General features: G+C 42.0%; 1 protein-coding gene across 1 annotated transcript in view; it reads left to right on the forward strand.

Annotated features, from left to right (window-relative positions):
• LOC127651405 (F-box only protein 41-like) overlaps positions 1-26,507 on the forward strand; it is a 109,152-nt gene that overhangs the window by 56,548 nt on the left and 26,097 nt on the right. The window contains exons 3-5 of the mRNA XM_052137206.1: positions 6,474-6,681; positions 9,459-9,532; positions 24,471-24,832. Coding sequence (XP_051993166.1) covers positions 6,474-6,681; positions 9,459-9,532; positions 24,471-24,832 — 644 coding nt within the window. The remainder of the gene's footprint in view (positions 1-6,473; positions 6,682-9,458; positions 9,533-24,470; positions 24,833-26,507) is intronic.

The raw sequence follows: 26,507 nt of genomic DNA on the forward strand, positions 1-26,507 counted from the left end.
AAGACCCCACCGGGTACCACTCATCTCCACTACAAATAGGAAAAAGAGGCTACAGTTTGCAAGAGCTCACCAAAATTGGACAGTTGAAGACTGGAAAAATGTTGCCTGGTCTGATGTTTGCCTGAACTGCTTGCACGCTGACTGTCCCCTACTGCATTAAGGTGGTACATCAGGCTTGAATTGCTCTGATGATAGAAACGTTCCTTACTAAGGAAATTATGTACTACAGGGGCCATGAATAATTGCGTACATTTTTCATATAATTAATGCTTTAAATTAACAATTTTACACAATTTCAAGAAATTAAAAACTTAGATGATGAAAAATGAATAATACAATTTAATTTGTAATATGTATATATTCGTAATGTACCAAGTTAGAAAGTCTCCTGTGCAATTAACAGCATTATCTGAGAATACATTTATATCCAATGTAAGCAAAATGGCCATTGTAACTGAAATATATGCAAATTAATCTGAATCAAATTGAAATCAGAATCTAATCAAACTGAGAGCTTCTGTGAATTGGAAACAAATCGGGAAATCTGTATCAATGTCCAACCCTAGTTTTGACAGTATCAACACTGACTGGTTACCATTGCTGCTTGACAAGTGAACAGAAGTGCTTCCTTCACCTTGTGTCAGTTTCAAAATGTAAAGTTTGTCAATGAAAAAAAAAAACAATTCTGTATTTTTATTTTGTTATTATTTATTTATTTATTATGTGAATTTGAATAACTATTAACTAAACAAGTGTTCATGGACTAAAAGCCACAAAACATCAGCACAATGTAATGTAAAATAAGTCCTCAATAATGACAAGGCACCATACATGAAGGAAAGATAAACACACTATAATGGGGTAAAGGTGGGCAAGGAGGAGGCAGGAACCAGTTGAGCAGTCAACATAACTTTTTAATGACTTAAATGAACCTAAATCAACTTAAACACAAACACAGAGACACACACAGTGGCCACATGTGGCTCTCTCTCTCCCGAACTGGCACCTCCGGCATGTCTTTATCCCCCTCCCGGCTGATTAGCCCGATTCCGGGCCAGACGTGTGTCTTCACGGCCCGGCACCACCCTCCTCCTCGTCACACGGGAAGGGTGTTGCCCTTCCGCCCGTGCCTGCTAGGTCTTCCCTGCTTTTCTGGAGCCCTGGGAGAGACGAGTGGAGGGAAAGTGTGAGGCAGAGCGACAGAGAGAGAGAGTAGAGAGAGAAAAAACTGTCTCACTGGTCCCTGTACACACCGTCGCCTGGTCCTCAGCCACTCCTCCGACCTCTGGTGGCGACAGCTTGCTCCTCCCCCGGTGGACAGCAGCGAGTCCTCCGATCCCTGGCAGACGGAATGGCTCCTCCTATTTCTCGGCAGACAACAGCGGTTCCTCCGACTCTAGGCGGCCCGCAGCAACCCCTCCATCCCCAGGCAGACGGCTGTTCCCCTGGCAGAGGCGAGGACTCATCCCTCCTCCTTCCAAGGTTTCAGCACCAATGTAATGGGATAAGGATGGGCAAGGAGGAGGTGGGAACTGGCAGAACAGTCAATATAACTTTAATGATGTAACTGAGCTCACACACACACACACACACACACACAGTGGTCGTGTGTGCCGCTCTCGTTCTGATTACGAAACAGTGCTGGACCAACCCCTCCGCCTCGTCACACACATTTATCAAGTTGACCAAAGAAATTAGGTGCCAGCCCTTTAATTATTACAAATGTCACTACTGCAGTTCAAGATACATTGAGTGGCAAAGGCATACTTGCATTGCATATATATTGCATTGTATGAATGCAATATATATGCAATATATAAGCCTGGTGTACACTCTGTTGATTGACTGACATTCTCTATGTTGTTAGTAAACATAAAAAAGATTGTACTCAAATTGGCTTTAATTTCTCTGAGCCAGTTGAGAGCAGTCATTACTTAATTATGATCACACATGATACAGATGATCTGCCGTAAGGATGTTTTTTAGACATTCATTATTTTGTGTATTCTGTTGATTTTTTGTTGGACTAGTACTTTTTTCTTATTAGTTATTTATTGTCTGTTGTCTCTTTATGTGGCTCTTCAAATAAAGACTCTTTGTCAAAATCTCCTCTGCATGTTCAGTGTTTAGCTTAATGCAAACATCTTTCAGGTACAAAGTATTATTTCATTTTATAGTGGAGCAGCTATATAAGTGATATAATCGTTCAGTTTATGATACAAGCGTGAAAATTGTCAGGAGCGGTCTCCATGGGTCACTTGACAAGAAAAATGTCCGAGCCACTTGAAATTTCAAGATGGCGGCCATTTTTCAAGATGGCCGACACCTGGATCCTCAAAAGATCAATTTTTCGATAGAAATGTATTGATTTTTTTTTCATTAAGGACGATTTGGTGTCTTTTTATTTTATATGTTTTAGATTATTCTAAAGAACAACTTTTAATGCATCAAAATACAGATGTGTTGATTTGTTGATTATAGATAGATTAGTCAAGAGTAAATATCTGCACTACCAGGGCACACTGGTGATATATCACTGCTGTTAAACTCAGAGTGGGGTTCAATGTCAGCTAATTGTAAAGTTAGTATCCCAAATGCTGTCTAATCTACCCCAAAACAGTTAGATGGCTGCACCTGAATTGACAGGTTGTGCCAGCGTGGGAGAGCCGAGCCAAAGTTAATGGGGTTTTAGTTAACCGGATGGTGTACAGATCGCACGGGATATAAATGGCATTGGATGAACGATCAGACTAAGTGTAGGGTTAAGGCATGAACTTAGTTGTATCCCATACATCAAAGTGCTTGGTAAAAGGTGGTAAAAGGATAAACCCTCGGCCTCTGCCTATGCATTTGCTGCAGACATGGCAGAAGCCATCATAACAGTTGAGAAAACTAACTGGGACAGATGTTTCATTTGTCAGCATTTGTCAAGGAAAAACTAATTCATCCGAGTTTATTCAACAGAGAGCACGATCGTACTGGTTATGATACCATTGCAAGAAATGTTCCATTATTTCATAAGATCAATGCTCTGCCTATCTTACTTAGTCCAACCCGACTAGATGAAGGTGATGGCATAGAAAACACATTGACAAGAAACAGAGCAAAATATCATTCAAGCTGTAAACTTATGTTCAATAACACAAAGCTGGAAAGGGCCCAAAAGAGAGCATCTACTGCTGCTAAAGACACTGAAGATACCAAAGATATCCATGTCAAGAGGCCAAGAGGATCCCAGCCCTCAAAAGCTTTGTGCTTTATATGTGAAAATGAGAGTGCAATGTCCCCCTTACGAGAAGCAATGACGATGAAACTTAATGAAAGAGTCAATGAATGTGCCCATCAGAGACTGCTCATGCCAATTTTCATGCTTGTATCACCAAATAAACCACTATATCACTTAACTGCTCCACTAAGGTGTCGGCCATCTTGAAAAATGGCCGCCATCTTGAAATTTCAAGTGGCTCGGACAATTTTCTTGTCAAGTGACCCATGGAGACTGCTCATGCCAATTTTCACGCTTGTATCATAAACTGAACGATTCTGCCAAACATAAGCACTTAGCCGCTCCACTATTATAAGAACTTCTTACAAAGCTGTAAATCTGCACAAAAACGAAAAGTAGAGTTAAGTGAGGATATTTTAATTTAGTTCTTTCCCTTACGTAAATGGGTGCTTTGGCAGATTCAATTTAATTCTGCTTTATATGCTCATCAGACTGACTTTTACCTTGAATACACCAACTTTGTGGAAGCACTCACATTTTAGGCCTGCTGATGTATCAAACTTTATCGCCAGCTTTGTGTTTTTTAACAGGGGCGAATATTGACGCTGACTTAGACCCCTGGATTCGCGAGTTCGAGTCCAGGGTGTGCTGAGTGCCTCCAGCTAGGTCTCCTAAGCAATCAAATTGGCCCAGTCAGCTAGGAAGGGTAGAGTCACAAGGGGTAGCCTCCTCCTGGTCACTATAATGTGGTTCTCGCTCTCTGTGGGACGCGTGGTGAGTTGTGTGTGGATGCCGCGGAGAATAGCATGCAGCCTCCACAGGTGCTACGTCTCTGCGGTAACGCACTCAACAAGCCAAATGATGAGATGCACAGATTTACGGTCTCAGGCGCGGAGGCAACTGAGATTCGTCCTCCGCCACCCCGATTGAGGTGAGTCACTACGCCACCACGAGGACTTAGAGCGCATTGGGAATACCAAATTGGAGAGAAAAGGGGACAAAAAATATACTTTCTCCTTTCCAAGTTTAAAGGAGTAGATCACCCAAAAGTAATTGTGTGTCATAGTTTACTCAACCATGTTATTATGTACCTGTATAACTTATATAATCTCTGTGGAGTACAAATGGAGATATTAGACACAGTGATTGCCTCAGTCACTGTTCACTTTCATTGTATGGAAAACAATATATAATGAAAGTTAATGGTGATTGAGCATTCTGCCTGACATTTCATTTTGTGTTCTACGAAAAAAGAAAGTCATACAGGTTTGAAACAACATGAGAGTGAGTATTTGATCACAGAATTTGATCATTATTGGATGAACTATCCCATTAAGCGGCTAATCATTAATACACAAGAGAAGCATCCTGGAAGTAATAAATCTAACATGATGTACTCAAGATCCCTGAATTAAAAAAGCTGCAGAACAGACTTACATGATAATTGAATAGAGCTTGATCCTAATGTCATTGAGATTACATTCATACACATTCATTTTCCAGCTTTATTAACTGATGCTTTTAATTCTTGTGGCTAATCAGATATATTTCACTGAGTACAGGAGCAACTTAATTTTCCTTGCTTTTAAAGAAGTATTCAGAATTGCAGTAAATATCTCAAAATAGTCTAGAAAAATAGAGAGAATATGTTTGCATATTTGAGAGAGGGGGAAAAAGAGAGAGCAAGTAGCCTGCAATAGCTGAGGTGATGGTGTTGACAGAAGTGCAAGCCAGTGTTTATGTGTAGAGACATTTCCTACACAAAGATAACAGTCGACTGGCTTTCATTGGCTGTCTGTATGCTCCAGGGATTTGCAGAATGCTGAAGGAGATAAACAAGCATGAGAAAATGGGCAAATGGGAGGGAGAGGCGATGAATATCAGATGCCCTTTTCCCATTTGCTGTGGTGAGACAGGTTTTAAATTTGCATGTTCTGTAGTCTTTAATTTCTTTAAAGGAAATGTCTCATATGGTTTTGGTATATGGATCAGTTCATGTACAAATCACAGCAAACATTTTTGGCAGTCTTGGAAATTGCCAATGGAAGACATGCTCAACTGTTGCTTCTTATATTTGTCTCTTAAAGGGGTAATGACATACTCTCTTTTTATAATTGTATTATCTTCCCTGAGCTCCACTTATTATTTATAATTGCACCAAAACTTGTCAAAATGCTCGGTTTTAAGATATTTGGACATTTAAGACTTCAATGTAAAGTCCCACTGTTCTGATTGGTTTACTTCGTGCTGCCCTTCAAATACAGGTATATTTGAAACTCAATCGGGAGAAAATTAACGAGCTTCATTTCAGAGTTAATACACAACGTACACCCAACAAATTTCATCTGAATGTGTCATAATGTTCACTCAAGCACAGCAACTATTAAACAGTCATAATATTTGAAACATTTGATAATTAAACTTTACTCATGGGTCTGGTAGAGTTTAACTGCCTCATCTTCAAATAACAGTTCCTTTGCAAAGCAGGAATCATATAGTGACTGTTCACAAGCAGTCCGTGCTGATATGAACCAAAAACACATACAATCCACGCTGAAATGTTCTGAATACGCAAATGTAATACAATCCATGGTGATGTTGGGAGCTTCAACAGGCCAAAGCAGAGACGCTGATCTTCACAGAAGCGACATCTTGCATCTTCTGTGTTTGTTTACATACAAAACAGCACGTGTTTTTCCCAGACAGTGGCAGCAGCAGAATGAAACATGTTTTTAAAAGTTGCATTTGTACTGCTCTTAAAACAAGTACTGCTCTTCAAAACTGCAAGACAGAGTGCAGCTGAATGAAATAGAACAGAGGTCTCTTTTTTTATAACTTGACATTGCGATTTTTTTAAAAGAGGCGCATGGTACATGATAATGGTCAAAGCCGTTCATCTAGTGCATGTTTATGCAGAAAAACATTTAAATCCAGTCGCATTTGCTTCCTATAGATGAATCTCCCATGACAGGCCTTCTCTCCACTTCACCTTTAACAGACTGAGCACCAGAGGGCGGGGCCAAGGGTGCAAGGGTCTTTCTCAATGTATCTTTAGACTTTTATTGCACATTTAATACTCTTAATACCCTCAATACTATATATATATAAAAAAAAAAACACTTATACAATAGCCTATATTTGATACATTGATCAAAAGTACCTGACAAACTACCACCACATATACACTATATCCTTAATACTTGCATCTTTTTTATCTTTTCTTGTTCACTTTCTCCTTCTCACTCAGAGAGGTGGCCCAGATTGACCAGTTCCTGCAGGAAACAGCTGTACGTGAAGCCAATGCAAAAATGCGTCTTCAGCAGTTCATCGAGGAGCTGTTGGACCGGGCAGACCGCGCTGAAAAACAGCTCCAGATTATTAGCAGCTGTGCCACCACCCCAAATGGCAGTCTGGGACACTGTAGCCTTCAGGGATCCAAACCCAATTTTCGACAGGTATAGTGGCTGTGAGACAAAGACAGAGGACAGGACATGACATGACATCAGAGCAATGCACTTTCACAAGTTTCATTGCAAAGTAAAAGTTACAGTTTTATTTTTAAGTTACTGATTTTTAATGCAAATGCAAAATCTATAATATCCAGCATAAACAATTTGATCTACAAGCAGAAGAGCTCAATTTATTAACATTGTTGTCAGATTTATTTTATGATCTGAACTACAGTATATTATTGGAATGTGATCATGACTAGCCGTTTTGCACATTTCGGTCTTTCTCCATTCATGTATATAGAAGCTGTACTTGTATGCCTGTTGTCTACATCGAAAATATAAAATTGCGTAATATGGCCATCCAGTGAAAGGACGTGCCATAAAGAGACTTTGGCTGTTCACATTCGTAGCAAATGGCAGTGTTCAAAATGTCCAGAATGTGAACCGTTTCATAAAAATGTTGAAGTTTAAATGAGAGTTAGAGATGTAGAAGCTTTCAATAATTCACCTTTTTTACTAATCGGTCTGGTGGATATTAAATGCAAAGAAATAATGCTTAGATTTAACATGCAGGCACCAATAAGCTTGAAAAAAATCTGTCTTTTTTCGGGCGAGCTCTTGTGTTCTGTTCAAGTGACCAAAGAGCTTCTTCTTTTACTGAAGAACTGACAAGATGTCAAGCTGATCTTAATATTTTCAGGTGATCACACTCAGCTGCATGTCATCACAAAAGCTGATTGTAATCTATAGTGATTCTGTCACCAAGCTTTTTTCCTGTGTTTTTCTTCTACACTAAATGATTAATGAAATTAGAATGTGGAGACACAACCGTCTGTTTTTCTTGAACTTAATTACTTTACTCACTGAAAGCAGCATATGGACATACACATTCTACGGCAAGCCTCAATGGGATATAAACAGTCACACACATTCAAGTTAAAGTCCTAAATCACTCTTTTACAATTGTTTATGCACATATCTCAGCAAATAGTTGGGAAGTGTGACACCCTCGGCCAAAATGTAGTTATTTTGTGTCTGCTAGTGTGGCACCGACTATAGCATTAAGTCGCTGCAGGGGATGGAAAGTGCCTAAATGTGCTTTGTCATGGTTGCTGATCTGTCTGCAGTTGCTGTAGGATAAATTAATCTTAATACAGCATTCAGAAAATGTCTCATACTAAATGCTCATCAGAGTGTTTCATAAACCTCCAGGTGCCCTTAGGATGTCGAAAGATTGCACTGGTGCACCAGTCTCATTTTCTTGTATCTAGAGGGGGTTAAAATTACACTTGTTTCCTCAGCAGTATTTCTCCTAGCATCGGCTGCAACGAGTCTGATGCATTCTAATCACCAAGGACCTATTTGGGCTGTTATTACAGGTAACTGGGAAAAAAACACCTTAATTTACTGTAAGCCATTTTTGCTTTGACATCCTAATGGACTCTGCTGTGGCTGCACAAGTATCAGTGAGTAAAGTTTTTGTAGAATGTATGTATTTATTTATTTTAGAGCTCTCCAGGCTATTCATCCACTGCTGCTGCAAATTATGGCAACACCCTTAACAACTCAATCTCTGACATAAACGGGGACCCCCATCCATTACCATGGAGACAGCAATGGACATTTGTCATTTGCTCATAAAGTCTATTGCAAACAACAATGTTGACTCAGTTTGACTTCATATGCAGCGTGTGTTTCCAAGCTGTGCAACATGATCACATGGGAATTTGGCATGCTGTTTCTGAAAGTTCTGTTACCCAAGGATCGGCAAAAGTATGCCGACTCATTGACATGCCCTATCTCCCATCGGACATATTTGGATGGACTCAACAACAATTACTTTCTCCCTTGGCTCGACTGGTAGCGCATGGGAGACCACAGTTCAATCCCCAATCAATCGAGGAAGTAATCATGTTTGTATAAACAACATAAGCATGATAAGAAGGTTGCATTTTTGTCACTAACATTGCATTTTGTATCTACTAATGGTTAGGGTTAGATTTGGGTTTTTGTTGGGAGGTGGGGGGTAGATTAAATAAAATAAGCCACTTCTCTGCACTGTTTTACACCCTGTTCAGCTAAAAACAATTATTTTTACAACTGGCTTCTGGCGACCTCTCCTGGATGGTCACACTTGTTTATATGCTCTGAAACACTTACTGCTTTAGCCTCTGAGGCAGTGTTTTCAAATTTGGTCAACGTATACCGATTTCGGCTAAAGAAAAATCTGCACACATCTGCACAGAGTGTTACAAGAGCATACTGTACATACAGTGATCCAGGACATTTGGACTAAATTAAAGCTCAGTCAGGCACCATGGTGGCATATGGCAATGGGCAAGGAAGGATCCTGTAAAAACGAAAAATAACAGAGGAGCTCTCTTGAATGTCTCAATTGTTTCTCGTTGACAGTTTCTCCAAGTTATCTCTTCCCCTTGTGGATAGTGCTGCTTCCCCCTCTTCCCCATTTCTGTGGGCAATATGCCCGTTGTGTTTGTAGATGTGTGTTATCCCTGTCCGCACTATGGCACCTTGCTTAGTCCACACGTGTTCTTCACCTTGTATTTCTTGATTAGTCAGTCTCATACGATCGTCAAAATTGGTTGACCAATATAGGTTTTCTTTGGGACAGTTTGTGAGGAGGGTGGCTGATAACCAATATAATGTCAATATGTATAGTATTTTTCATAAAATAGGCATATAGGAAAATATTTATGCAAAATCTTTCTCTTTTGCTTTCTATCTCTCTCTCTCTCTCTCTCTCTCTCTCTCTCTCATAGAGAAATTCCATTGTCTCTGGGGTATCGAGGGGAATGTACCAAGTTTCTGATAGACGTTCCTCGCCAAGCACTGCGTAAGTCCCCTTAGGATATCAGAATTCTGCCTGCATGACTTTACAAAAGTATTCATGTTTTGGCATCAGTCAAATGTCTGTTGGTTGGCAACACAACACTCTGGTAAGGTTTGTTTTCTAAACCATAAATATTCAACTTAAGCAATTAATTGAGCCCAAACCACTTAAAGGGTTACTTCACCCAAAAATGAAAATTTGCTCACCCCCATGCCATCTATGATGTATATGACTATCTTTGTTCTGCTGAACACAAACAAAGAGTTTTAGAAGAATATCTCAGCTCTGGAGGTCCATTCAATGCATTAAATTCTGCGTTTGATACAGTTGATCATTCAGATTTAATTGATACATTGAAGAGTTGGGTATGAATTTCTGGGGTGGCTTTAGACTTGTTTATGTCTTATTTGTCAAGTAGGAATGTTTCTTGGAGATGAGGACTCTTCCTCTTCTACAATTAATTGTGAGGTTCCAAGGTTCCCTGTTAGGGCCTATATTATTTTCTCTTTATATGTTGTCTCGTGGTTATGTGTTTGAACAACACAAAATACATTTTCAGTGCTATGCAAATGATCTAAAATTGTATTTGTCTTTGAATCCCAATGAATTAAATGTTCTTTAAGCATGTATAGTAGATATAAAAGACTGGATGGCACAACATTTCCTTCAATTAAATACTGATAAAACAGAGGCTGTGATTACTGGTGCCCTTATGGTTTAAAAAACGTCAGATAGAGTTAGCACTTAGACAGGTTTTCCCAAATATTGAGCAAATGGTGAGAAATTTGGGTGTCTATTTTGACACAAATTAAAATTTTGAATACCATGTCAAGCAGTTAGTTCAGTCTTGTTACGTTTCCAAGGTTAGACATGTTTTGAGTTTTAGGGATACAAAGCAGCTTATTCATGCCTTTATTTCATCTTGTTTAGATTATTGTATTGCCCTGTTTTCAATTTTTAATCAACATACTATTACACAGATACAATTAGTGCAAAATGTTGCAGTTAGACGTTTGACACAAACAAGGTCTTCCAGTCATAATACTCCAGTATTAGCATCTTTGCATTGGTTACCTATCCACTTTAGGGTTGATTTAAAAATTGTTTTAATTACATATAAAACATTACATGGCTTTGCACCTGAATATTTAGCAGAACTATTAAGACCTTATAAAACAGCTAGACCTCTTAGATCTTGTTGTGAGCTGTTGGCAGTTCCAAAATCTGAATGTAATTCTAAAGGTGATGGAGCTTTTGTTGCGAAGCCCCACGATTATGGAACAGCCTGGCCTGGGTTAATAGATCTGCTGAATCTTGGTTTTAGTACTGTTATGTTTTATAATGTGTTTTTTTTTAATTATTATGTTGTGTTATAATGTGAATCACTTTGTGCTAATTTGCTCAAAGGTGCTATACAAATCAAGTGAAATATACAGTATATAGGCTATATATAGATATATAATAATCTGCTCAGGTAGTAGAAAAAAAAGACACTGGCTTCCATGACAAAAGCAAAGAAACTCTGAGGCAGTATTTCATTTACAAAGAACCAAAGCCCAAAATCTACTGTAAGCTCTTCTCTCTCTCACTCTCTCTCTCTCTCTCTTTTTTTCTTCAGGAAGTGCAAACTAGTTTTAATAGAGTACCTTACGTGTTGAATAAACTGTTGTCAATTGCAACTGCAACTGAAGGAGTATTGAAATGATTACAGGAGAGTGAAAGTATACTGTAGTTTGATTTCCCAAGTATACAGTGTAACATTACATTTGGTACCAGAAGTTTTTAGTCTCAAATATGGCAGAGCGTTCTGTCTGAGTCTTTTATCTACTCGAGCGCTGGATATGTTTGAGTCAGTCTGGTTTTGGATTCGTCTTCGAAAATTACTAGATTGTTGCACTGCCTCAGGGTTAAACCAGTCTGCAATCTCTAAGATATGCAGAAAGAGTCCAGTTACACACAGACACACAATCATAAACACACTGCAGTGTGTGGCAAAGTAAAGTACCTCAAAGCACAAGGTCTTAACACATGGCCACAAACACAGCCAGCACCCAAAGCCCTTGAAGAGATTGTGGTAATGTATTATTTTTAACTCTGCTTCCTTGGACAGTCTTCTTTTTTTCTCCTTGTGTGTGTATTGAGTGCATGTGTATTTGTCCTCTTGATTTTGGTTATAGACTCCCAATCTAAAGTCTACCATATGTATTTGAATATCATTCATCTCAATCAAGATTTAGGGAGTATATAATATTGAAAACAGAATTTCCTTGCTATTTTTAAATAAAAGAGTTGGATCTGCTATTCTACTATGTACTGTAGACTCAAAATGACATTTCACATCACTCTTGTCAGGACTTCAACACAAATTACATGTACCACCCTCTTCACAGAAGGGCAATTTTACGAGGTTGCTAGGAAGCAAGAAAGAGGGAAGGGTACATAGTTAAATGTGAAACTTGTATTTGAGTTCAGAGCAGAAAAAATATTAGAATATAAGATTGGCCTATTCTAATTTTTCTCAGCTGACCAACTTTTGTCAGTATTACTAATATCAGTCACTAATGCCATTTATATGCATCAAAAACAAATTACACAACTCATTTATTTTTAGATCCTCTCCATTTGATGTGTTTCCCCATAACACACATAATTAACCTTTGTGTGGCTGCTCTTTTCACAAGGTTCTGATCTGTGAATGAGACATCACCATCCATCTGTTATGTGTGTGCGTCTGCGTGTCTGAGGCTGCTCATGGACATGCATGCATGTGTATCAAGCCATTTGGTGTTCCGACAGGGAAGGAAGAAGCGTGGGTTTGCCCAGAGTCTGGTATCCCTAAATTGACATCACACACACCACAGGTCTTCTTGATGAATCAGACTGGAGATGATGGAAAAACTGGACAGCATATGATCACTGCTGTTCCCTCATTATGGCATAACCCACAATCCCAATGGCATTAAATAAACAAGTGGTATTAATATACTGTACTTATATATGTTATTCTCTACAGCAAAGTGTAAAACAAACACCCAGTCTTGGTTCTTGGACCTCACGCTCCTCCGTCAGCCCCTCCCTGGCGAATTCCCCAGAGGAAGGACGTTTTTTCTCAGGGATGGGACACCATCTGGCACCCACGACCAGACCTCTGGAATCTCCATGTCTTGCCCCTGGATGGGACGCGGAAGTCCTAAGTACTTCCGTAACCTCCGTTCCCTGATGGAGGGAACGAGATGTTGTGTCCCTCCTGCCACAACGCTGAAATGGCCGGTACCTTACTCTCGGCTCCTCAGCACAAAACCTGAATGAGCGGTATGCACACCCCTCTTTTATACCCGTATGTTCAGGGAGTGGCATCCAAATACCACTCGCCAATTCCATTGGCCTTTTTTATCAAAGATCAGAGATGGCTCGGGCTCCCAATAGTGACCCCTAGTGTCACTTATTTGACACAACGTCTCATTCCCTCCATCAGGGAACGGAGGTTACGGAAGTAAACAGGACGTTTTTTATCTCAATAATGTAAGTTAGTGTGGTCAAAATTTTTCAAGATCCAGAAAGGACATAAAGTCAGAAAAAAAGAATGAAATGAGTGGTATAATCCATGTCCTCTGAAGTTATACTACAGCTTTGGGTAAGAAACAAACCAAAAATTCAGTCCTTATTGATTAAAACCTTAACTTCCTCACATTTTTTTCTATACACATTCACAAGAGAATCTCGTTCAAGCATCCTCGCACTTTACGCATATGCAGATTGCTTTAAACAAACCAGACATGGTTTTGTCAGGTTTGTGGTTTTCACACCTAATTTGGATATTTTGAAAATGCAGCCACTGGCAAAATGATTGAGTCTCTGGGTTTAGGGGTACTTTTAAAATGTACAGTGGTCTCGAAAGGTGGGTGGTAAATGCCAAAAAAAATGTAAATGTATCATTTTAATAATATTTTGTATAATCATGGAGTACCTGGCAACCATGTGTAGCAATAAATCATTTCCTTCTTTAAGCCTGCACTGTGTTCCACTTGGGCCATATGTCAAGATTTATTGTGTATAAGGATGTACATTTTGGTCTGTTTCTCACCTAAAGCTATTGTTAGGAATATTTTGGATCTAGTCGCGATCTCCAATTCCCCGGTCCCGTCTTTCTATGTTCGTGCCCAGTGAGGTGCAGTCGTGAGACTGAGTCTCTGGAGACTTTGCGAAGGAAGTAGAAAGAACAACACACAGTCAGTCTGTATTCAATCTACTCAACATTTATTACAGCAAGCAGGTCATTTATATTCTTCATGAGACAATAAACAGCCAATAGTAAAGCGACAACAAGGCATATGATCAAGGGGGAGAAACTGGGTACTCTGGAGTAATACAGGAACAAGGACATATACAGATGCCCCAGTCGTTATGCCATATGGTTGACCCTGTTCACCTCAAGAGGACAAGTATGACCTAATCAATTCACAGAAATAAGTATGCTGCATAAAATGCGGAAACATCATAAAGAGGAAGAGAGAAACGTTCAGCAATTGCTATATATATTGACTCAATACGCGTGCACTGCAGCCTGCATCTGGGGTCAACCGAACACACATGGAAGGCCAGAAACACACACACAGAGCCGGACATCATGTACAATTTCATATTTCTCACAGCTATGGTATAACTTAGATGTTGAATATACCAACCAATTTGGAGTTTGAAAGTTTTGATCCCTATTGACTTGAATTGTATGGAAAAACCCCTCACACATTCTTGAGAATATCTTTGTTTGTGATGCACAGAGGAAAGAATGTCATACAAGTTTATGAAAGAATTATAATTTTTATTGTGATAATCAGAATTATATATAACTATTAATTTAAAGGTTCTAATTAGGTCTTTAGTTGGTTCTGACTGACCCTGGTTGTCACAGGAGCTATTTAAAATTGGAACCTGTAATGCATTGTTTAGAGACTTGTGTACAATTTATTTTAAATATATTTATATGTATATTAAATACAGTATATATTTTCTAAAATATACAGTATTTATATATGTTTATTAATTTAAAAATATATATTTTTAATGTAAAATCACTGAAACTTATGAACACTAGCTTTATTGCTCAGTCAAAACATTGCTCTTTCTGTTTGATAATCCCAAACAGAACTACATAAAGTACATTGGCTCAACAAATGGTGGGAGTTTGGGACTGGGCTATCTTTGTCCAACCATTGGCAACTTCCAGTAGCCTAACTGGCCCATGCTAACCAGCCAAACCCTGACCCCTTGTTCAAGCTCCACAAGGAATAAGCCATGAGCTGTTACCATTGTGCACTTGATCAAGGCAATCCGTCCAGTGTGCTCCACAGGGACTGTCCCTGTAGAAAGTGTTCTGTAGGTTGCTTATGCTTTAAGCTTTAGCTAAATAGCTACTTACTTACTAAGCATGTAAGTATATGAACTTTGATCTTTGTCATAGCCATGCATTACACAGTCCTCATGTGGAAGCTGTGATAAAGTGTCTCAATGCTCCATGTGTCTGTCACCATAGCCAGTTGCCTACAGCACAGCCTACAGTGAACTACAGTTCCACTACAGTGTCTCTTCAAGTCTTAGTGAAAGCTTTTCAACTGTAACATCTGGAGAGTGACAAAGTGTCTGGCTGGAATCCCCAGGAGAACATTCCTGAATCACAATCCCATGCGATTGCCCTAACAGTTTCCTTGTTACACCTCTGATTTGAGTTTAGTGATTTCTTGTAATGATTAAGCAAAGGTCTTGTGTTGTGCTGAGAATAATCTTCAGCTAAGCAGTGTTTTGAATCAAAACCACAATGAGTCACCCTCATACTGTAGGTACAATTAAGGAAATAACCCATTATTCATTCAGGCTGAAGAATAATATTTAGAAGACAAGAGTTATCAATCTTTCTTCCTAATACGTGAATTAGCAAACTTTCATTTTTTCTAAATTAGTGAGTGGGTATTTTAGGAAGTCTGTCTAGACAGATCTGATTATATTTCCTAGTTAAGTGACAATATCGCTCACACTGGTCTTTTTACACATTCTCAATACATATCCTGTCTGTATTCTAAAGCAGGGTTTCCTCTAAGTGTTTGTGAAGGAACTGCAAAGGCTTTGTGAAATTGTCATATGTTTGTAATAGCAATCTAACATACAACTATTTTTTTACGTTTTTGGAAGTATACTGTATAGCTCTATATTTACTGTGCACAATATGCAAATATTCTGTTGCATAGAATATCTGGATGACCTACTACATTTGCAGAAATGAACTGAATAGGAGAGAACACTGCACAGAATACCACTGTGGCAAATGCACCAGAAAAATCTTTTAACATTTTTAAAAGAAGTCTTGATTTTTAACACCTCTAATATACACTGGTGGCCAAAAGTTTGGAATAATGTACAGATTTTGCTGTTTCAGAAGGAAAATGGTACTTTACATTTACATTTATGCATTTGGCAGACGCTTTTATCCAAAGCGACTTACAGTGCACTTATTACAGGGACAATCCCCCCGGAGCAACCTGGAGTTAAGTGCCTTGGGGCTCGAACCAGTGATCTTCTGATTAACAGATATATGCTTTAGCCCACTACACCACCACTCCCTAATTCACAAAAGTGGCATTCAACTGATCACAAAGTATAGTCAGGACATTACTGATGTAAAAAACAGCACCATCACTATTTGAAAAAGTAATTTTTGATCAAACCTAGACAGACCCCATTTCCAGTAGCGATCACTCCAACACCTTATCCTTGAGTAATCATGCTAAATTGCTACTTTGGAAAATCGCTTACCATTATACCACTTACCACAGCTGAAAGTTATTTGGTTCGTTAAATGAAGCTTAACATTGTCTTTGTGTTTGTATTTGAGTTGTCACAGTAAGCAATATACTGGCATGTCTTAAGGTCATTATTAGGTCAAAAATGGCAAAAAAGAAACAGCTTTCTCTAGAAACTGTTCAGTCAATCATTGTTTTGAGGAATGAAGGCTATACAATGTTTGAAATTGCCAAAAACTGAAGATTTCATACAGAGTTGTACACTACAGTCTTCAAAGACAAAGGAAAACTGGCTCTAACAAGGACAGAAAGTGATGTGGAAGGCCAGATGTACAACTACACAAGAGGATAAGTACATCAGAGCCTCTAGTTTGAGAAATAGAAGCCTCACATGTCCTCAGCTGACAGCTTCATTGAATTCTACCCGCTCAACACCAGTTTCATGTACAGCAGTAAAGAGACTCAGGGGTGCAGGCCTTATGGGAAGAATTGCAAAGAAAAACACTTTTGAAAAGAAAAACCAAAAGAAATTGTTCAAGTGGGCAAAGAATCACAGACATTGCACAACAGATAATTGGAAAAGAGTGTTATGGATCTTAAACCCATTGAGCTTTTGTGAGATCAGATAGACTGTATGGTGCATGAGAAGTGTCCGACAAGACAGCCAAATCTATGGCAAGTGAAGTACAGGAAGTGTGGGATGAAATGTCACCTGAGTATCTGGACAAACTTACAGCTAGACTGCCAAAGATCTGCAAAGCTGTCAGTGCTGCATGTGGAGGATTTTTTAACACTTTGAAGTAGTTTAAGAAATTCTGAAAATGTTTTTCAAATTGTAATAGTAATGTTTCCTGTTAATAATGTCCTGGCTATACATTGTGATCAGCTAAATGCCACTTTGTTGAATAAAAGTTCCAATCGCTTTCCATAAGTTAATATCTGTACTTTATTCCAAACTTTTGGCCACCAGTGTATATCTCTGTTACATTATTAGATTGCACTTCCAAAAGTTACGACATGTGTACACAAAATTGGATTACAAATGCAATAACTATGAAGAATTTATTAACATTTATAAAAAAATTATGAAAACAAAGAAATCCAAAAAATAACTGCACACCACTTGCTCAATTAAATATGCAACTTGATGAGATTATGTGACAACTGTGTAAAATACTACTGTTTGAAATTTGTATTGCTATGTAATACATAAACAGTCACATTTGGGCTATACAACTATGGCAAAATCATAAATGCAGATTATTACTTTTGATAGTATAATTGCGATTACTTTTGAATTATAAAATGTACATTAAAATACTTATTTTATGTGTGATAACTGCATGCCATATTGCCATATTCTATAGTACATGAAGGCTACTGTAACCCGCACAAGAAGAGATGAAAACTGCTTTTATTAAGATCAGGCAAAAGTACAATAGGGAAAATCCAGAAGAAGAGTAGTCAAGGGGAGCGTAAGGTCGAAGCCGGGGAATCAGGATAAGGCAAAGGGGCAAATCTACAAATAGAGTGGTCGAGGAAAGTGTAAGGTCGAAGCCGGGTAATCAGAATCAGAATAGCGAGTAATACTAACAGGTAGAATAAACAGGGGAGCTAGGGGAACACTAGAGCTGGCAAAGCTGAAGGGGTAACTAAACAATAACCAACACGCAGTGAGACGAAAGGGTCGTGATAAATATAGGGGAACAAACGAGCGGTGCAGGTGAAACGAATAACTAGGTGATGGGACGAGTGCAGGTGTATACAATGAAGGGGTGATTGAGACGAGTGCAGGTGTATTCAATACTCTGGTGATTGGGAGCGGGCATGTGAGCCCGAGGGGGGAGATTGGGAACGAGCATGTGAGCTCGAGGAAGCAGAACGCGCGTGTGAGCTCGAGGGAGCAGAACGAGCGTGTGAGCTCGAGGGAGCGGGGCGAACCGAAGGAGCAGGGTTCGTTACAGTACTCCCCCCTCTGCTTCGGACGGCTCCTGACGGCCGCGCTCGGTTGCGAGGAGCGCGACCTCTGGGAAGTGGTGCGGGACGATCGGGATGCTGGCGATGGTAGTCCAGCTTAAGAGCTGGATCCAGGACATCTCTCGACCGTACTCCATGACTGCTCCTCAGGTCCGTAGCCCTCCCAGTCAACCAGGTACTGCAGCTCGCCTCCCGACGCCGGGAGTCTAGCAGAGCCCGGACCGTATAGGGCGGGTTGACTACCGACATCGAGTGGTGGAGGGGGTATCTGGGCTGCCGTGGGTGGAAACATGGGGCTGTAGTGCACTGGTTTAAGAAGGGAAACATGAAACACAGAACAAATTTTGTAGCGGGGTGGTAAAAGTAATTTGTATGTGACAGGGTTAATGCGTGAAATAATTTTAAAAGGGCCGACATACTTGGGACTGAGTTTTTTCGACGGGAGCCGGAGACGGATGTCTCGGGTGGAGAGCCAAACCCTTTGACCCGGATGGAACAGGGGGGCAGGACGGCGTCGGCGGTCTGACTTAGCCTTCTGGGTTTGGACGGAACGTTGTATCCGGTCGTGGGTGGCTCTCCAGACCTGGGCACTCCTCTGGGCCCAGGCATCCACCGCCGGGAACGTCGCTGGGGTCAGCTTCCCACGGGAACAGAGGTGGTTGGTAGCCCAGGACGCATTGGAAGGGGGTGAGGTGTGTCGATGAGCTGACAAGGCTGTTCTGGGCGTATTCGGCCCAGGGGAGGTAGGTGTGCCAACTGCCCTGGTTTTGGGCGCAGTAGGCCCTTAGGTACCTGCCTATCTCTTGATTGAGACGCTCGGTTTGGCCATTGGTTTGGGGGTGGTATCCCGAGGAGAAGTTGAGTTGGATACCCAGCCTGTCGCTGAAAGCTCGCCAGAAGCGAGACGTGAATTGGGTACCCCGATCAGAGGTGATCTCCTCGAGAATACCGAAGTTACGGAAGATGTGGGTGATCACCAGGTCGGCCAGTTGTGTCGCGTTGGGCAACCCGGGCAGAGGAATCAGGCGGCGCATTTTTGAAAAACGGTCTATGACCACAAGGATCTCGGTCCGGCCGTCAGAGGGGGGCAAGTCTGTGATGAAGTCCATAGCAATATGGGACCACGGTCGGTCAGGTACTGGTAACGGCTGGAGGAGACCTGCAGGAAGGTGACGAGGCATCTTGGACTGGGCACAGACGGGACATGAGAGGACAAAGTCGTGAATGTCGTCTTTGAGTGAGGGCCACCAATATCTCCTAGCGAGCAGCTCGGTAGACCGGGTAATTCCCGGGTGGCCAGAACAAAGTGAAGTATGTACCCACTGCATCAGTTGAGGGCGAATAATGGTGGGGACATATACCTTGTTGGGGGGGTTTGAGGAGGTGCGGGCTCGTCGCCTTGAGCCTGCAGGATGGCCTCCGTCAGTTCCCACTGAACGGGTGCAACGACGCACGACGTGGGGAGAATGGTTTCTGACTCAGGGGGTTCCGAGCCATGGCTGAACAGGCGAGAAAGTGCGTCCGCCTTGAGGTTCTGGGAGCCCGGACGAAAAGTCACGGTAAAGTGAAATCGGGTGAAGAACATAGCCCACCTGGCCTGTCGAGGGTTTAACCTCTTGGCGGCGCGGAGGTACTCTAGGTTCTTGTGGTCGGTGAAAACGACAAAGGGGAACCTAGAGCCCTCCAGCCAATGGCGCCATTCCTCCAGGGCCAGCTTGATGGCCAGCAGCTCTCTATTCCCGACGTCGTAGTTCTGTTCGGGGGAGGACAGCTTGTGAGAGTAGAATGCACACGGGTATAACTTGGCAGGAGTCCCATGTGGTTGGGAGAGTACAGCCCCCACCCCTACCTCAGAGGCATCTACCTCTACCACGAACGGGAGAGTGGGATTGGGCTGCCGCAGGACTGGGGAGGTCGTGAAGGCCTCCTTAAGGGCCCGGAATGCTTGTCGGGCGGGTGTGTTCCAGGTGAGGAACTTTGGGTTGCCTCGTGTGAGAGAAGTGAGGGGTGCGGCGATTTTGCCGAAGTCTCTAATGAACCGCCGGTAGTAATTGGTGAAACCCAGTAACCGTTGGAGCTCCTTGAGCATACTAGGTTCGGGCCAAGATAGGACTGCGGCAACTTTGTCGGTCTCCATCTCCATAGTTCCTGCTGACAGGACGTAACCCAAGAAGGAGACGGAGGGGCGGTGAAAGGCACACTTCTCTGCCTTCACGAATAGGTCGTGCTCTCGTAGTCTCTGTAACACCCTCGAGACGTGGACGGTGTGTTCAGAGAGTGTAGCGGAGTATATTAACAGGTCGTCGATGTAGACGATGAGGAAGAGGTCTAGCATGTCTCGGAAGACGTCGTTCATAAACGACTGGAACACTGATGGGGAGTTGGCGAGGCCGTACGGCATCACCAAATACTCGTAGTGCCCCCTGGTGGTGATGAACGCCGTCTTCCATTCGTCCCCCTTGCGGATGCGCACAAGGTTGTTCGCACTCCTGAGATCGAGTTTGGTGAATACCTTCGCCTTACTGACCTTTTCGAGGGACGGTTGGATGAGAGGTAGGGGGTAGGCGAACTTCACGGTGGCCTTGTTTAGGGCCCGGTAATCGATGCAGGGGCGAAGCCCGCCGTCCTTTTTGCCCACAAAAAAGAAGCCGGACGCCACCGGGGAGGTGGACGGCCGGATGATGCCTAGTTTGAGTGCCTCGTCAATGTAGTCTTCCATGGCTTTAGTTTCGGGTAATGTTAGGGGGTAGACTCGGCTCTTGGGGAGTGGGGACCCCGGAAGGAGCTCGATGGCGCAGTCCACGCTACGGTGGGGGGGAAGACTAACCTGGGTCTTCTCGAACACGTCAGCAAAAGAAGAGTATTCAGGAGGGATGGTGACAGAGGAGTTTACTTCGGGGCTGTCTACGGAGGTGGAGGACACAGGAAGGGAAATGCAGTGTGATAGGCAGTGGTCGGTCCAGCGCAACAGCTCCCCTGTGCGCCAGGAAATGTGGGGGTCATGAAGCGCCAACCAGGGGTGGCCTAAAACTACAGGGTCTCTGGGTGAGTGTAATTTAAAAAATTTGATTAGCTCCGTGTGAAATAAGCCCACTTGGAAGGACAATGGCATGGTCCGGAAGGAAATGAGGCCCGATCCGAGGGGTGCCCCATCCAGAGAGTTAACTCTGAGGGGGGGGCACGACCAGACTGAGTGGGATGGATAGCTTCTGGACCAAGCCATCGTCTAAAAAATTTCCCGCTGCCCCGGAATCCACTAGGGCTGGGGTAGAAAAGGAGACATCGTTAAAACTCAACATTACTGGGAGGCAGACTTGTTTCTGGGTAACGTTGAGAAAGACAGATGTTCTCACCTGGCTTCTGGAGAGGGAACGCCGAGGACCGGCTGGGCAGGAGTCAATCGCGGTGACCCGGGTGCCGCAGTACAGGCAGAGATTCAGTGTCAACCGTCTGGTTCGTTCTGCTTGGGTTAGTGGAGCGCGACCAAGTTGCATGGGCTCGGCTGTGGAAGAGCTCGGGAGTCATGGGTTTGGGTGGGTTGAGAACCGTAGAAGGCTCGTGGATCGACAGAGGGGCTCCGATAAGCACGGTCCCGAAGCAGGTTGTCCACAGTGATGGAGAGCTGAATGTAGTCCTCCAGTGACAGCGATTCTCCTCGGCATGCTAATTCCATTTGGAGCCGGTCATTCAACCCCAGGCGGTACACAGTCAACAAGGCAGGGTCGCTCCACCCGCTACCCGCGGCAAGGGTGCGGAAATCGAGTGCATAGGCAGCGGCTGTGCGTGACGCCTGTTTTAAAAACACGAGGCGGCTGCCTATATCTCTGCCAGCTGCCGGGTGATTAAAAACCACAGCAATCTGGTGACAAAATTGATCATACGACAATAAAAGGGGGCTATTGGCGGTCCACAATGCGGTAGCCCATTGCCGTGCTTTGCCCGAGAGCAGGGAGATAACAAAATGCACTTTCTCACAGTCAGTGTGCAAAAGGGGGTGATAAGTCATATATACAGTGCATTGCATCAAAAACCCCTGACAAGCATCTGACGAACCGTCAAACCGCTCGGGGGTTTGAAAGCTCACGGCGCTGGGAAACACAGTGGGAACATCAACGGACACAGGGACAGACACAGGTGGCACAGGAAAAATCTGATCGGAAATAGCACGTACCATTTGCAGAATTTCTTGTATTTGCTGTCCCTGAGCCGTGAGTGTTTGGTCGTGTTTGCCAACGGTAGATCCCTGGCCAGAAAGCGCCGTGCATATCCGCTCTAGTGAGCTGCGGAAATCCTCGGCGGCTTCCATTATGACTGTCTTCTGTAAGGTTGGTTATTCTGTAACCCGCACAAGAAGAGACAGTCACAATGTAGATGAAAACTGCTTTTATTAAGAGCAGGCAAAAGTACAATAGGGAAAATCCAGAAGAAGAGTAGTCAAGGGGAGCATAAGGTCGAAGCCGGGGAATCAGGATAAGGCAAAGGGGCAAATCTACAAATAGAGTGGTCGAGGAAAGCGTAAGGTCGAAGCCGGGTAATCAGAATCAGAATAGCGAGTAATACTAACAGGTAGAATAAACAGAGGAGCTAGGGGAACACTAGAGCTGGCAAAGCGAAGGGGTAACTAAACAATAACCAACACGAGTGAGACGAAAGGGTTGTGATAAATATAGGGGAACAAACGAGCGGTGCAGGTGAAACGAATAACTAGGTGATGGGACGAGTGCAGGTGTATACAATGAAGGGGTGATTGAGACGAGTGCAGGTGTATTCAATACTCTGGTGATTGGGAGCGGGCATGTGAGCCCGAGGGGGGAGATTGGGAACGAGCATGTGAGCTCGAGGAAGCAGAACGAGCGTGTGAGCTCGAGGGAGCAGAACGAGCGGGGCGAACCGAAGGAGCGGGGTTCATTACAGCTACACCTACATAACAGACAACTGTGTTCCTGAATTAATTTATTGCCCTTTTATACATCAGGAAATTAACTTAACATTACAACTTGACATTGGACCTCTTTATAGCATGATGTAAATTAAATAAATTACACAGAAAGCAAGGAAAAAGTCAGTGATTGGTTACAATGCTCAAATTCAGCAAAAAGCAAACAAAAAAAAACAACATGTAAAAACATCTTAATAGAAAAAAGTTGCTGGAGTAGATACTGTACACGAAATGCCATAATTTAATCTTTTCATGGTTAATTGTGGCACCTGTAATTGTAATCTTGATTATTACAAGGCTCTCTTTAATACTCGATTCTGATTGGTCAATGGTGCCATTCAACGGTCAGATATTGCTCTGTTACTACCCCACATCCGGGGATTTAGACGTATCAGACCGCTCATCCGGGTTCTGCGAGACGTCTCTCCTGCTTCTCAGAACACTGTGTGATCTCTTCAAGTAAACTAATACAATCATTTAAACTCAAATCAGTGTTTCATTTCCATTTATTTGTTTGGAATGTAGTCTTGTAATAGGCTGAATAATGAGGAGTTAGACGGTCATTTTAACAAAGTAAACACCAACAGAACTCGGATGCAAACCGGAGGTGGATTTCAGCTGTTCAGCGATTTATTTCTTCTCAAATTACACAATTTCAATGCAAATCAATATTTTATTTCCATGTATTTATTTATTTGGTTAGTAGCCATGTAATAAGCAGGATAAAGTAAGGGATAATGTACAGTCAGCCGGTTGTTTTCAGCACAATAAACCCCTTCAGGGTAATACAAGACCCATTCAGCTTCACTTCGGTGTTTATTGTGCGATAACAACCATCTGACTGTACATTATCGCTACTTATTTACTTTAATTAATTGTACATGCAGCCCTAGTTGCAGCCCACTATTATTTAAAACATATACATTTATCCAGTCGATTAAAAAACATTTATAAATGGATATTATAAATGGTATATATACTGTACATGATAGTTTAATAATATGTACTAATAATAAGAATATTTCACAAGTTTAACATTTTAATATGCTGTAAAATGTTTATATTTTGAAAGGTTAATATTACATTTTACAGAGTAGTTCAAATAAATATTTAGATGTTCATCTGACCAAAAAGTTTGGGAACTACAGCATTACCGCAAATTAACCACAATATTGTTATTTATTTATTTATTTCTGATCTGGACTCTTTCCTCTGTGCTCTCCCTGAACAGAGCATCAAGACAAGTAAAGTCTGTGTCTCAAGGCTCAGGAGGTTATGACAGTGACAATGTGGACTTCCAAGCTCTGGAGGACTGCCCTGATGCTCAGTACTTCCACGTCCAGTGCCGACTTGGGTTGGGAGGTGGAGGAGGTTACGAAAGGGCAGCTGCTTCCCAGAGCTGGGGTCTCCGCAAACAGGCCATCCAGAACTGGCAGCGCCGGCCATACCGGAACAGCACGGAGGGAGAGGAGGGCGATGTATCCGATGTGGGCTCCCGCACCACAGAGTCCGAAGCAGACTTGTGGGAGCAAGACAAGCGAGCAGACTGCCAGCAGCACAGGGGAAGCCGTGGAGGATACAGACAAGCTACAGGTGCAATTCTGACTGGCACTAGGGGTGGGGCTTCTGGGGCTTAAACCTCAAATGTTTTTATTAAAGCCCTAAAGGTTTTTACCACTGTCACTTTTACAGGAATATTTCTCCTAAAAATGACAAATATATTATTATTTACTTACTTAAATGTCGCTCCAAACCTGTATGTCTTTCTTACCTCTGTGGAACACAAAAGGTTCATTTTAAAAAAAGTCTTCACATGGTTAATTTGCCATATAATAAAAGTGTTGAGTGACTCTGGTCTGACAATATCCAAAAAGGACAAAATATTCTATAAAGCCATAGTAAAAGTAGTCAAATGCACTATATTCCAAGTCTTCTGAAACTATACAATTAGTTTGTGTGATCAACAGAAAGAAACTTGTGCTGTGAGTAAATATTGAAAGAATCTTTATTTATAGGTCAAATATTTATTTAAAATCTTAGAGAGCTGCAATTATAATCTACAAACCAAATTCAGAATAAAAACAAAAAGAAGATATTTGTATAGTCCATTTACCCTGTGCTATATTAAAAGCATAAACAATTATAACACTTATAACACTTATCATTTTGGAATTGAAGACACAAGTTTAAATTTAGCAAGCATACATTTCCCCATTCATCCATTAATCTTTAGTTGCACAGTTGTATGGAGCCTTCATTGCCATATTTTGCACTTCATAATATGCCACACATTCTCTGTTGGAGACAGGTCAGGACAGCCATGCACTTGTAATTTAGGAAGTATGTGGTTTGCCATTGTCCAGTTGGAAAACCATTTCGGAATGCGCATGATCTCGGAATGCGCATGATAACGCTGTCTTAAAACCCATCTTTTGTCTGAAATGGATATCATGGAATTGGCTCGGGAATCCTTTGGTAAACCATTGTCAATCAACACCATTCACTGCTGCATTCACGCATTACCATACAAAGCAGAAGCCATACATCAACACTGTCCAGAAGCGCAACTGACTTCTCTGAGCTCAGTCTCATCTGAGAAGGAAAATAGAACAGTGGAATTGTGTTTTGTGGTCCGACGAGTCCACATTGTTTTCGTATGTTGGAGGAAAAATCATGTCAAATGTAATCTGAGAACGGAAAGGGCCAGTTCTCTAGCAAATGCTGCAATGTTTGCAAATGTCATTTTCCAGTATAAAACTTTGTGAGAATAAAATGTAACCAGCAGTTTGTCAGGCCCGGGGATACAGTACCCACAGTGCTCACTCTCTTAACAATGACTGTACAGTCAGGTCAGAAGACCGAGGCGCAGACTGAGGGAAATTAGGTCAGCATGAACGCAACTGCTGTTGGAAACACAGGCCTGAGAGCAGTGAGCGCATGTGTCACAAAGCCATGAGTAATGAACACAATTTTCCACCTACAGACTCCAGGTCATCGTGGGAAGAGGGCAGACTGAGTAACCAATAGTTTACTATACATTCAAGCATAGATAATAACACAGCACGTCACAAAGAATGTGACCTAAGGCTGTGATATATGTTTCTCTATGTGTGTGCTTTTAATTTTCATTGACTAAGGCTAATTTTTGCTGTTTTGAGATTATTTCTCCTCTCCCTTTTTCACCTGTCCGATTGAATGCCAGAAAATGTAATTACTAACCTGTGCAGCAGGATTCTCAGCCGCAGAGGGCATGCCAGTTGGACGCCCA

Source organism: Xyrauchen texanus, chromosome 11 (assembly GCF_025860055.1).
Source record: "Xyrauchen texanus isolate HMW12.3.18 chromosome 11, RBS_HiC_50CHRs, whole genome shotgun sequence".
Classification (NCBI taxonomy): domain Eukaryota; kingdom Metazoa; phylum Chordata; class Actinopteri; order Cypriniformes; family Catostomidae; genus Xyrauchen; species Xyrauchen texanus.